Source organism: Choloepus didactylus, chromosome 7 (genome assembly GCF_015220235.1).
Source record: "Choloepus didactylus isolate mChoDid1 chromosome 7, mChoDid1.pri, whole genome shotgun sequence".
NCBI classification, from domain to species: domain Eukaryota; kingdom Metazoa; phylum Chordata; class Mammalia; order Pilosa; family Megalonychidae; genus Choloepus; species Choloepus didactylus.
Window position 1 is genome coordinate 133,221,439 of NC_051313.1, and position 13,194 is coordinate 133,234,632.

The 13,194-nt window shown below is 45.0% G+C and overlaps 1 protein-coding gene and 1 pseudogene across 7 annotated transcripts in view; both read left to right on the forward strand.

Moving 5' to 3' along the window:
• LOC119540823 overlaps positions 1-217 on the forward strand; it is a 93,218-nt pseudogene extending 93,001 nt beyond the window's left edge.
• A 998-nt stretch (positions 218-1,215) lies between these two features.
• MBOAT1 (membrane bound O-acyltransferase domain containing 1) overlaps positions 1,216-13,194 on the forward strand; it is a 200,429-nt gene continuing 188,450 nt past the window's right edge. For 2 of the 7 annotated variants that reach the window (XM_037843797.1, XM_037843796.1), the window contains exon 1: positions 1,216-1,450. In XM_037843797.1, the coding sequence (XP_037699725.1) occupies positions 1,355-1,450 (96 nt within the window). In that variant the 5' untranslated portion in view covers positions 1,216-1,354. Of the gene's footprint in view, positions 1,451-1,550; positions 1,607-13,194 lie in introns of those variants that run through there. The other 5 variants (XM_037843801.1, XM_037843799.1, XM_037843802.1 and 2 more) reach the window with 4 other exon arrangements.

Genomic DNA, 13,194 nt, shown 5'->3' on the forward strand with positions numbered 1-13,194 from the left:
GTGATGAAACTCTTCAAGGAGGCAAGGGTGAGGCCTGAGCCTGGGAGAAGAAGTTGTAACCTGTGTTGAACTGTCTTCAGATGAATGTGAAGCTGGAGGCCCCACTGATAAAAACGTTAGTTTGCCCACAAGTCATGGTCTGCCTGTTTGGCAGGCGGCAAAACTGCAGATGCAAATCCCTGTGCCTGGTTTCTCGGGAAGCGTGGATGCCACATGAGCACACTTTTCTTTGGGTTTTATACCCATCAACCCAGATTACCGTCTTCATCAGCTGGCATACAGCAATTTCTGCAAGGAATCTTCAGGACTTTTGATTCTCAAAACCTATTAATACATTGAAAACATCTTCCAAGAAAGACTGATACACTTGGGAATCTGGGGTGGAAAAAAAGGGAAGGGGCAAGCTACCCTTTTTTATGACCCCTGGCATGCAAACAATTTATCAGCACAAACATGATAGAACAGTTAACACGGTTTCTTACAGGGGCAAAATAATCCTCAATCCCAAGGGATGTAACTGGCTAGAAGCTTGCAGTGCCCACTATTTGCGTGTGATACTGAGGGAAAAGATTACTGCGTAGGAAACCATGTCTTGATCAGGGGAAGGTAAAAAAGAGGGAGTCTGGGGACGGCAGGCGGGCGGGCGCTAGCAGGACGGCGCCCTCCTCAGGCTTCCAGCCACTCGTAGATGGCCCCTTTGCGGCAGGGCTGAGAGGGAAATGGCTTGAAAGGAAAGCGCAGGAAATCTTTGTGGGCGCGGGGGGTGAGGGGTGCAGCTCTTGCGGCGAAACGCAAACGGGGGGGGGCAGGGGTGCTATCCCGCGAAGAGTCCCCTCATGCATGACTCGGGTGGAGGTCCCTTCGTCTGGCGAGGAGATAGGACAGTGTGCTCGGGAGGAGGAAGCGACGTCTCCCGCCTCACGGGGCTGAGCGCCACTAGGCGCAGGGCGAGGAGGCAGCGCCCACTGGTGTCTCTTTCCCTCTTCGGCTCGGCCTCGCTTCGGACCGGGCGGGGCGGGCCGTGTGGCGCTCGGGGGCCAGGCCCCGACTCCCCACTTCTCCCTCCCTTCGGGGCCGTCCCAGACGGCCGGACCAATGAGCGCCGAGAGGAGGGGAGCTGGAAGCGGAGCGCGCTGGGCTGCGGCCCTCCTCCTGCGCCCGTGGCCGCAACGCCAGCGCCAAGTCTGCGCCGCGAGACTTTGCGCTGCTTTGCGTCCCCGGGCCGCGCCGCTCGGTCCCGGGCGAGTCAGGCGGCTCCGCCCCTCGAGGCAGCCACCCACGACCTTAGAGCGGGAGGACGCCAAGCAGGGTGGCGCGGGCTGTGACCGGGAGAGCTGCCTCCTGAAGATGCAGGATGGCAGCAGAGCCGCAGTCCAGCCTGTCTTACCGCACCACGGGCTCCACCTGTCTGCACCCGCTCAGCGAACTCCTGGGCATCCCGCTGGACCAGGTAACTGCGGGCGGCCGAGGCGGGCACGGAGGGGCGCGAGCGCAGGAGTCGCTTCTTTCCAGCTGGTTGTGGGCATGAAGCATCGGGGAAAAGAAGAATCTACCACCCCTCACCCCCTCTTGCTCCGTAGCATATTTTGCAGCACAAACCACACAGGTGGGCTTTTTATTTTTCTTTGAGTTGCCTTAGTGTTTTTCTCCTTGTAAACTGAAAAAGGGGGTGGGGGGGAATGCCCCTCCCTGTACTGCAGGTTAGACTGAACTTTTTTTTTTTTAAGAAGAAATTTTGGATTGCCTCGTTTCCTGTAACCAAGTTGTAAACTATTCTGATACATTTCTTAGGTATTTCTTCTATAGATGTAGTCCAGTCGTTATTATTTTTAATTTAGATGACTCTACTTTAAAAAAGCGGTGGCCTGTAGATTTTGAATGAAAGACCTGTGAGTTAGACTTCAGCTGTGAGACGTCAAATCACGGTGACAATTATTTTGTACGGTGAGTGATGTCCATTGAGAAGTGAGGAGGTGCCCACAAGGTTTTCCAAGAGCCTTAGTTTATTCATTCGGCTTATCTTTGAGGTTCAGGCTTCTGAGCAGAACCGGTTAGCGGGAGTAGAGCCCTGGGGAAGTTATCTGGACGGTCCAATTGCCTGTTAACATTAAAATTAAAAATGGGAACATATACCAGTAATTCCTGGTATGAAATCTTCCAGAGGGTTGAGGCTGTCTTATTCATTTTATTGTCTCTTTAGGTGCTGTAAGCTAGACAGTCTGCCGTGTATTTACTTAAATAAACGTTGATTTAAACTGAACTGGTTTAGGAGTGCTGGAGGGCACTGAACACTCTCGAGTATTTTATTTTTGCCTTAACTCTCACTGGTGATCTTTTCTCCCTTAAACATGAGCCTACCTGCTGCCCTTTCTACTCACATTATTTTAGCAATGAGGAAGTAAGACCTGGACTTTTGCCTTATTCAGATACTGTTTAAAGAGCCACCTTTCTTCTTGGCTTACTTTGAGGCTTTACCTCTGAATTCCACCTGGCCTGATTTTTCATCAGTTGCAAAATCCAGAAAGTCAGGAAATTGGGTGATGTATCAGAGGCTAACTCATTGGGACTTTTGTAAATTACTTTTAGGTTTTTAGTAAGGATGGAACCCTGGCAAAGGCAGACGTAATAGCAAATTCTTTAGCCCTGAAACTAAATATAACTCATAGCTGAATTTCCTTAAGGGGAGTTTGTTTTATACTTGTCTCCTCATCCCCCATCAAAATTTATTTTAATTACATTTTCTCTTTTCAGCTATTCTGCACAGCTAGAAAGAAGAATCTAGGGAGGACTTTTGTATGAAAAGAGAGATAGTTAAAGGACCATGGTTAGTTACCATTGGGAGATGCTAGTATGTTCTCAAATGTTTTTTAAACTGCATCCACCCCTTTCCCCAGTCTCCTGGATTTCTGTAAAGGTAACCCTGTTTTTTAATTTATAAAAAGGCACAGAAGAGCCGTAGGAATGTTAAATGGGAGGGAGGAATCTAATTAGGTGGGAGAAGCATTTATGGAGTGATGCCCCATGTAGCTTATTTGAAGACCGAGGGAAATCCCAAGCCATACGTAATGTGGTTTGAGGCTAAATTGTGACTTTAGAGTTTGGAAGTTTGGTGTGTTTTTCTCCTTCACACCTCTACTAACTTTGGAAGCACCAAATGACCTTGTATGTTTTTGCTTCACACCTCCAGTGACAGGTCTGATGTGACTTAAAGGGAGTCTCGGCCTTTTTATATTCTTCTTTCAAGGAAAACTGTCTCAGCAATGCAAAATGCCCTATCATTTTAGGAGCTGGGATGAGGTGGTAAATAATACTTTGGAATGACTATCATTTCTGATTTATCCTTTTGGAGTTGATTCAGTTGCTTTATGTTTACCTGCTGGTGAACAGGGCACAATCCCAAATTGTGCCAGTTCCTCATGAAGTTTTCTCTGGTTGGAGAAAGATGCAGAAATATATGCAGGTAGTGAAATTTGCATAAAGCCCAAATTATTTGACCTAAAAAAACTCCTCTTTTATTTTGAGACTAGGTCTTCTTAGAAAACCTTAGAAAATCTGCAAAGGAGATCTATATAGAAATATATGTAATAGGTGTGTATGTGTGTGTTTGCGTATTTTAAAGAACATTTGTGAACTTATTACCCAACTTGAAATCTAGAGTATAATCAGTGTGTTCCTGCCCCATTGGATACAAATATTTCCCTCCTCTCCTTAATAACCACCACTCTGAATTTTGTTTTAAATATTCCATTGCCTTTCTTTATAATTTTAAACAAGACCACATGTACATATATCCCTAAACAGGTGTATATTTTGTTTCACTGTGCTTGTTTTTGAACTTTATGAAAACAGTATCATACTATGTCTTTTCCACTCAACATCATGTTTCTAACATTTGCCCAGGTTGCTATGTACAGCTGTAATTGATTCATTTTTCACCCCTGTCTAGCATTCCATAGTATGAATATACCATAATTTATTCTTTTTTTTGATGGACATTTGGGTTATTTCCATTTCTTTCTTGCTTGCTTGCTACTTAGAGAATGCTGCCATAGTTGTTGCGTATGTCATAGTGTTTCTCTGAGATCTGCATTTACCCAGGTGTGGAATTGCTGGGTCTCTCAGGACAGTTTTGTTTAAAGTTACAAGATAATGTAATTCCCGTTTCCCACATTACCTGTTCTAGTTTATACCTCCATGAGCAGTTAGAGAGTCATATTAGTCTATACCCTTGTTGTACTTGCTAGAATGTATCTTTTTAATTGAAGTGATGGTTGTTTTAATTAAATGATATAATAAAAAGTCAGAAACTCAGTACTGGTTCTCACCTTAAAAACAAAACAAAAACAGTAAGCCTGAAGTCTGGGAACCATTGATCTGAATTCTGGAGAATATCCAAGGTGGAAAAACACACCTTCTGGTTTTCTCAGGGAAACAGCCCTGGGTGAGATGAATCGGTATGGGAGGCACTTGGGTGGGCAGCGGAGCCTCCTTCAAAGGTCATGCCTGCCACTTGTTAGCGCTGGCTTCTAGAGAGCGAGGAATGAAGTAATGAAGTGATGAAGAGAGGAAAAGCTGAAATATCTGCAGACCCTCCCTTTCCTGTCCTCCTGGCCCATGGTATGTGGGTAAGACTTTCCTTTTCTTTTCCCATACTGCACTTTTCTTACTATCTGCTCATTTATTGAGACAGTGTGATGTAGGGCCTGCTACACAAAGTGTGGTCTGCAGACCAGCCACATCCTGGGAGCTTTTAGAAATGTGGAGTCTCAGGCCCCACCAAGACCCATTGAATCTGAATCTGAATTTTGCAAGATCCTCAGTGATTCATATGTACCTTTGAGGGACACTGACTGGTATGGGGGATAAGAATAAGGGTTTAGATGTCACACCAACCTGGCCCAAATCCTGTTCTGCCCATTAACTTCTTTGTCTTTGTCGGCTGATACCTACCTCTGTGAGCCTTCCCGACCTCATGTGCAAAATGGGAGATGGTAGTATGACCTACATTTTGGAGTTGAGAAATTTTATATAGATAGATATAAAATACTCTATATTGGAAGATCCTTATATCAGTCAGGGTCCTGGCAGGAAACAGAATTAAACCCAATTTGTCAAAATGGAGAGGCTTCTGAATTAGAGGGATTTGGGCAGATTAAGGGAACCAACAAAGGATGTTGTATTAGTTTGCCAGGGCTGCTATGACAAGTACCACACAATGAGTTGGCTTAAACAGTAACCATTTACTGTCGCAGGGTTTTAAAGGCTAGAAGTCCAAAATCAAGATGTCGGCAAGGTCATGCTTCTCCCTGTCCTGGTGACTGCAGTCCTCTGTCACGTGGGAATCTCTTTCCTCTCTGGCTTCTTCTGTCTTCTTCTAAATGACTGCATCCAAATTTTCTCTATCTAAGGCTTCCAGTCAGACGGATTAAGACCCATGCTGATTCAGTTTGGCTGCACCTTAATAATAAAACATCTTCAGATATCCTGTTTACAAATGGGTTCACACCTACAGAACTGTGGATTAAGATTTGAACATGTCTTTTGTGGGGAACATGATTCAATCCCCAACAGATGCTAAGGCACGTAGAACCTGGGGACGAAGGGACAAAGGGAAGAAATTCTTTTGGCATTGTCCAGTGAGAGCTGAACATAGTCCTTGCCAAGAATCGGTGGGGAAGCAGAGAGAGATTCTCAGCCTTTTTCCTTCTCATCTTCCATCTCTTTCCAGTGCCCCTCAGGGGTCGGTTGGAACCAACCCAAGGTGGCTGACCTGGGCATCTGGGTGATGCAGTCTGTAGGCATCTCTTCTTGGGCACAAATGGGGAAGAGAAGAGTGGAGAAAGATCTGGCAGGGCAACCTGGGGGTAAATATTTGCTCCTGTCCCATTAAAGATTGACATTTTGTGGGCCTGGTATATGCTAAAGATTATAAAACATATACTTCAAGTTGCCCAAATAGTTCTTCATATTCCATTTAAGGACTTTGAGTTCTTTTCTTCAATGCCTTTAAATTTCACATGTGTATTCCTAATTTCTGATTGTTTGCACTTGTGTGAATATCTTTGGCCTCTGTGTTTATTATCTGTAGAAACTGAAATATCCATTGAGCATTCTGCTTTTTGAGTGAAGATCACTGTTTTGGTTTGCTAAAGCTGCCAGAATGCAAAATACCAGAAATGGATTGGCTTTTTTACAGTTCTAAGGCCATGAAAATGTCCATCCTAAGGCATCAAGAGGTAGATACCTTCTCTGAGGAAAGGCCGATGGCATCCGGGGTTCCCCTGTTACATGGCTGGCTCTGCTGATCCTTCTCTCTCAGTTTAGCTTTTGGTTTCAGTGGCTTGCTCCAAAATGTCTCTGGGCTTCTGTGTCACCTCCTGTGGGTCCTTGCTTGTTTCTCCAGGGCATTTCTGTCTCTTTTAAAGGACTTCAATAAAGGATTAAGACCCACCTTGAATTGGGTGGGTCACATCTCAAATGAGACAACCTAATCAAAAGGTCCCACCCACAATAGGTCTGCCCCTACAAAACTGGATTAAAAGAACATAGTCTTTTCTAGGGTATATAATAGATTCAGACTAGCACAGAGATTTATTTATTTACAAATGTACAGTTCTAAGGCCATGAAAATTTCCCAATAAAGGCATCAACAGGATGATACCATCTCTGAAGAAAGGCCAATGGCATCCGGGGTTCTTCTGTCACATGAGAATGCAGATGGTCTACGTCTACTGATCCTTCTCTCCTGGGTTTCGTTGCTTTCAGGTTCTGGCTCTTTTAGTTTCTGTGCTTGTTTCTCCTGGGGCTTTTCTTTCCAAGCTCTCTGGGTGTTTGTTTCTCTGAACTCTCTTGTTTTTTTTCTGTCTTTTATCTTCATGAAGAACTCCAGTGAAGGATTAAGACCCACCTTGAATGGGTGAGGTCACATCTCCATGGAAACAACCTAATCAAAAGGTCCCACCCACAATAGGTCTGCACCCACAAGAATGGCTTAAAAGAACATGGCCTTTTCTGGGGTACATAGCAGCTTTAACCAGCACAATCATTTTTGTCACTTTTCACTTGATTCTTTCATTTATATGTTCTTTTCATTCCTGGACGCCCTTAAACAGGGAAGCCTGTGTGCAATTGTGACTATATACTGAGGAAAAGTCCATGGTTTTAGCTTCCAGGGATTTTTATTAGTCTGGACATACTCTGTATTAGAGAAACAGATCCAACAGGATATATATATATATTTACGTATGTATGTTTTTATGTACATACGTAAATATTAGGATATTTATGATAGGAATTGGTTCACACAACCATGGGGATTGGCAAGTCCACATTCCAGTGGCAGGCCACAGTTTGGAAGCTCCAATGAAGGTGAGATTGAATTTCTCTGGAGAAGCTGGCTAGCTGAAGTAGAGGTAGGAATTCTCCTCTCTGAGTTCTGAAATCCTCAATTTTAGCTTTAAGACCTCCAACTGATTGGAGTTGGAGAGGGCAGTCTCTTGTTGATTGTAGATGCAGTCAGCTGACGATACGATCAACTGACTGTAGATGAAAATCCAGCTACGAACTACCTGCACAGTAACAATCAGGCCAGTGCTTGACCAAACAACTGGACACCATCACTTAGCCAAGCTGACACATGAACTTAACCATCACATCCTCCTAAAGATAAGTATGAAGTTTTCTTATTTAAATAGCGACAGAATGTAGCAATTCAGATATAGAGTATAGGCAATGAATGATGACTTAGGGGCCTCAACAGGTGCCTCACAGATGAGTTTGTTGAAAACTACATTTTAAAAAATAATGAGTCCCTGTCTGCTAGCAAACAGGGAGTTTGGAAGCAGTAGGAAAAATCAGATATAAAGCCTCACTTACCCAGGATAAATTAGGCAAGAACTTTTCTTTTCCATTTAGAGGGAGTCAAGGAATGAAGGATATGTTTTTTGTTTAAATCATCTGCTTAATGGCTTCTGTCCTCCACTTTGTTTTGGTTGTGGAATGTGATCTGTCTTTAAGTTAGCTAGCCTTCTAAGTTTGCACAATTGACTCAATTGCCAGGATAGATCCTATATATTGACCTTATTAATCAGTGTGGCATACATCATGTCCTGGGAGCTGAATAAACTGAAAAGAACTTCCTATTAGTGGGGATGCATTCTGGGTGTCAAAGGTATTTTCACCTAATGGTACCCCAAACTTTGTGCGTGAATGTGAAAGTATCAATTCAATGTTAACCTAGCCTTCTTTGTCTGAGTTTCATTTTCCCTGAATTTAGGAACTGGAGTAAAGGGGGAAAGGGAAAAATAGACAAGGAGATAAGAATCCAGGTAATGATTTTGAGATTACAGCAGCAAAGGTTTAGGACTGTTAATGTCAGCTTGTGTTACAGTCTAAAAGGCTAGATTAATGTAGAGCGGCCTTAAAGAACTAATGGGGATAGCAGCAGTGGGTTTTGATTATCCCACCCGGGCCTCTGACCACAGCATTTCCTTACCTGCCTGGTGCTTTCTGCAACTGGTTGGTTCCCTTGCCGATGCTTAGAAAGCCCAACCTTCAGTTCTCTCATCATTGTCTTGCCCTTCCTTAAAGGCTCAGCTCACATTACACAGTCATTATTAAATCAATTAAATATTTATTTAACACAGTTAGTGCCAGGTACCTGGCCAGGTGGTAGAAATACAAGGATGAAAAAAATCAAATCCTCCTTCCTGAAAGAGCTTATACACCAGTAGAGGAGACAGAAGACCCATGCAATTATATAAGTGCTGTGTACTCACAGGTTTGTAGATGGTGAAGGCCTAACTCCTGGAGAATTTACTATTTACCTTTGACACAGTTTATGTTTGACACTTTGGTAAATGTTACCTGATACTGTTACTTATATGGCTGGGCTTATATTTTAAATTTCAGACTAACTAAAAATCTCCTTGAGGTCAAGGTTCTATCCCTCTTTGTATTCCCAGGAAAGTAGTAAGTGCTCATTACATTCTTATTGTTTATAAAAATATATGCTAAAGTTATTGATATATGTTATAGGATCCTAATTTTCTACTACATCTTATTTGAAAGTGGACAGATTGGCCTTCCTGGGGGGCAGGGTCTCCCACCTGTCTCCCCCACCATCACCATTAATGCTATCACCAGGTTGGTGGAGCCTGTGATGGCACCCTTGGGTTTCCGATTTGAGCAGTTTGCTGTTCACCCTGTGGCTGTCAGTTCGTCCCAGCTCGGGGTGGGTGTGGGCATCTGGCAAACCACAACATTAGCCCAGGAGAAAGCAATTTTATTTTTCTTTTTTGGCTTCAGTAGTTTCTCCAAAGTCAGGTCTCATCTCCCCACTTAACTTCCTGATATTGAAAATGTTGGGATATTGAAAGTCATTGGCTTACAGGAAGAAATGAATTTGGCCAAGACACAGACAACAAATATTGAGTTCCTACTTGTTCCTGGGACTGTGGGAGGCTCTGAGAATTCCAACGGGCATAAAATGGTGCTGCCCCTAAAGAAGCTCCTTATCTGGTGAGGGTCGTGTCAGCCAGTGGTTCTCCTCCAGTCGTCCCTGGATCAGGGGCTTCAGCCGTATTAGAAACACACATTCTCTGCTCCCTCATCCCCAACCCCCTCCAGCTATTGGTGACTTAGTGAGCCCTCCAGGTGATTTGGGTGAGGGCTGAAGTTTGAGGGCCACTGATATAAACAAACAATTGGAACAGAAATAAATCAAGCTTAGAGGAGGAGGCCTAAGGAGGGGAGATCCATTCTTTGTGGAGCAAGATGAGGCATGGGTGTCTGAGAGTGGGCCCCGCAGGTGAAGGGAAACACGAGTTGGGTCTTGAAGGATGAGTAAGAATTTGTCAGGCTGGCAAGTGGGGAAGGCTGTGCTGGGTCTGATAGTGAAAGAAAGAACAGCACATAAAAAAGCCAGGAGGTGAGAAATCCTACGGTTCACCCAAGGAATGTGATGGCTAGTGGGCTGCAGAACTTTAGGTTGGATTGATGAGCAGGGGCCACATCACAAGGGAGCTGACAGGGTGTGGTGAGGAGTCTGCACTTCATCCTGTAGACCAGGGTGGGCCCTTCTGTGAAGGGCCAGGCAGTAAGTGTTTAGGCCTTGCTGGTCACACAGTCTCTCACAAAGGCCCAGCTCTGGCATTGTAGATGAAAACAGCTGCATGTAAACACTAAAACTTCACGTATGGACACTGAAATTTGAACGTCATACAACTTTGAGATGTCACAAAGTCTTCTTTTGATTTTTTTCCCAACCCTTTAAAAATATAAAAAAACTTTCTTAGCATGCAGGTCCCATAAAAGCAGGCAGTGGCTGGGTTTGGCCAGAGGGCCCTGCTATAGACCAATTTTCCTCAAAATGTGGTGCAGGGACCACCATCAGAATCCACTGCCATACTGATTTCTGGGATCCATCCCAGATCTACTGAATCAGAACATCAGGATGGAGGGCTCCCCAGGTGATTCTTATGCTAACAGAGTTTGAGGGCCTCTACCACAGTCAGTCAAAGGGAAGGCACTGATGGGTTTAATTGGGGGAGTTGTATGATCAGATTTTTAAGTGTGAAGTGGGACAGGAAGTCACTGCTGAAGGAGGCGAGGATGAAGGTAGACCAGGTGTGTTGAGGTTGAGTGAAGGTTGAGGGTAGTCTTTATGGGGAATGGAGAAGAAGCTGACCAAGGTTGCTTGCTGAGTATGATCAACCCACTGAAAGTCTTAAATTTTTAGAGGCATGAATATGTGCAATATGTGGTTTTTCTCTTTTAACAGCCAGGGAGCAAGAGTAAAACAGTCAGGAATCTGCAGAGAAGTTTGCTGGAAAGTTAAGAAGTGAAAGTGTTGAAAGATGCTGACAGTAGTTGGAAGTGATGAAAGTGAGAACGGAAACATCTAGAGATTAGAGAGACTTTGAGGAGCAGGTGGAGAGGAAGTAAAAGAGCTAAGTGGCTGGGATGTTAGAGTTGAAGATTTCAAGTGGAGCTTTTCTGGGTGATGAAAGTTGGATATTATTAGAGGTGAAAGTCACTTGACTTTAGCAAGGCAAGGAACTGGGGAAGTAACCGGATTGTCTTCATAAACATTGCCACTGCCTGGGTGAATTTTGGGGTTTGAAGTGGAGAGGAAGGCTGTGAGGGATCTAGGATGTCCAGGAATGTGGAGGAGTCTCCTGGGAGATTCTGACAGCAGGAAGGAGGAGCAGAGAGGTTTTTTACCAGTGTGAGGAGTCTGGAAGAGCCTGGAAAGAGGAAAGGTTTTGCAGGAGGTTGTTTGGAAGAAAAATGGTCCAAAGCAGCTATGACAATCTAGAAAAGCACTAACCTTCTTCTCCCTACTTGCTCCTTGTACTGGTAAAATGTGAAAGAAAAGCCAGCAGCAAAGACAAGGCAAGAGCGAAGGGAGAGAGCTGGGAAGACACTGATGGAGTTTTTGAATGGAGCAGAGAAGGAGGGCTTTGGGAAGGAGGCCGGCGGTGGGAGGGATGTTGCAGTTGAAAGTGGAGTCACGGTAAGGGGGACTTCAGGAACACACAGGGGTGCAAGTGGAGATGTGGAGCTTGCATTGCAGGGTCACAGGGTTGGTGGCAGGTCCCGGTGGCCCCCTGGCATCCCAGAGTCCTGATGAGTCACCCTAAGTACTGCAGTATTTCCTGGGGCTGCAGACAAATTTGGTGAAAAGTTCTTTTGTGGCTTTGACGAGATGTTTTGGAGGTAGACAGGGGCTTGCTGAAGCAGGTCAAGATCATCAAATAACAGGATATGCTGGGGGCAGGACTGTGAGGCGTAAACCTCCAACCCCATATAGCTGAGAAGACCGTTCCTTGGTCTAGCCCCTCCATTTCTGTATACTCAGAGCAGGAAGATGAGCAGTCTCCCTTCTTGGGACTCTGGGAGATGGTAGCCATGTCCTCTGATAAGACCAGGATGGGGGTGGGGTACTGGCTGTAAGGGGAAAGTGCTAGCTGGTGTTACAATATGGTGGTGGTTGATTGAAGGTGGGGCAGAAAGAGTGCAGGCTTATAGGTGAGATACTTCTTGGTATTTAAAGCAGAAGTCAAGTCTGCCTTGGAGTTTTAGGGTTCTTAATGTAGAACAAGAGATGGTTCTTTATACCTCAGCTGGAGTCTACCTGTCTGACTCTAACAGCTTCCCTTGGTTGAATGTCTCTGCTATCAGGTACTCAGCCAGCTGCCTTAGCTACATTATCTCATTTAGTTGGTACAACACCACCAAAAATTACACCCAAATTTTCAGGTGAAGAGACAGGTCCATAGGGTTTAAGTGACTTGCCTGCGGTCACTCAGCTGGAAAGAGACGGAGGCAGGAGTAGAACTCAGGTCTGTCCTTGTAGGCTGTGCTCCTGGACACTGCACTCTTTCTAACCACAATTTCCCTGGGTGTTTTACAATCACTCAGGAGACTGTTTATTTCTTGTACCTCAGTACAGTGCATCTTTCACACCTTTTGGCTCCTGCTCGCTCTCTTCCTTCTCCCTGGTCCTCTTGTGCTTCTGTTTCAAGTCCTGGCCCTGCAGTAGCCTCCTCCCGAGGCTCTGGGTGACCCTGGCCCTGCTGTCTCCTCATCACTTCTGCGCCCCTCACCCAGGGCCAGATGGATCCCTTCTTTCTTCTTTGTTTTTCTGTCGCACTCTGGCCACACCTTATTGCTATTTATTGGTCTCCCTGCCCTGCCTCACTGGAGAGTCGGCCCTCAGTAGTTACTATTGAGTATGGTGCATCAGATATAGGGGTGGAATGGGGATGCAAAGATTAATGAGGAGCTGTGCCTTCTAGGAGACAATCCTGTAAATATTTGTTAAATGTTGTATAACATGGAAACTCTCGTAAAAAAGGTGCTCAGTGCTCCCGGAGCTGTCTGCACACACCATTGCTGAGGACACAGCGTGCAGTGCCATGTGTCCTCTCCTAAGGGGAGGGCTGGCTGTCCAGGCTGGAAAGGGGGTGCCGGGGGGGGAACTTCCTGGGGGCTGCTGCTTTCGGTCCACTTGAAGAAGGGGAAGATGCTGGGGAAGGAGACAAGTGAGACAGGAAGAAAATTCCAAGGAAAGGAAGGTATTTGGACAATACCGACTAAAGAAAAAATTAACTTTCTTTGTGGGCAGTGCCTGAGGGTGAATCTCAGTCATCTTTGTATGCTTAGTACAAAGTAGGTATTAAATAAATGTTG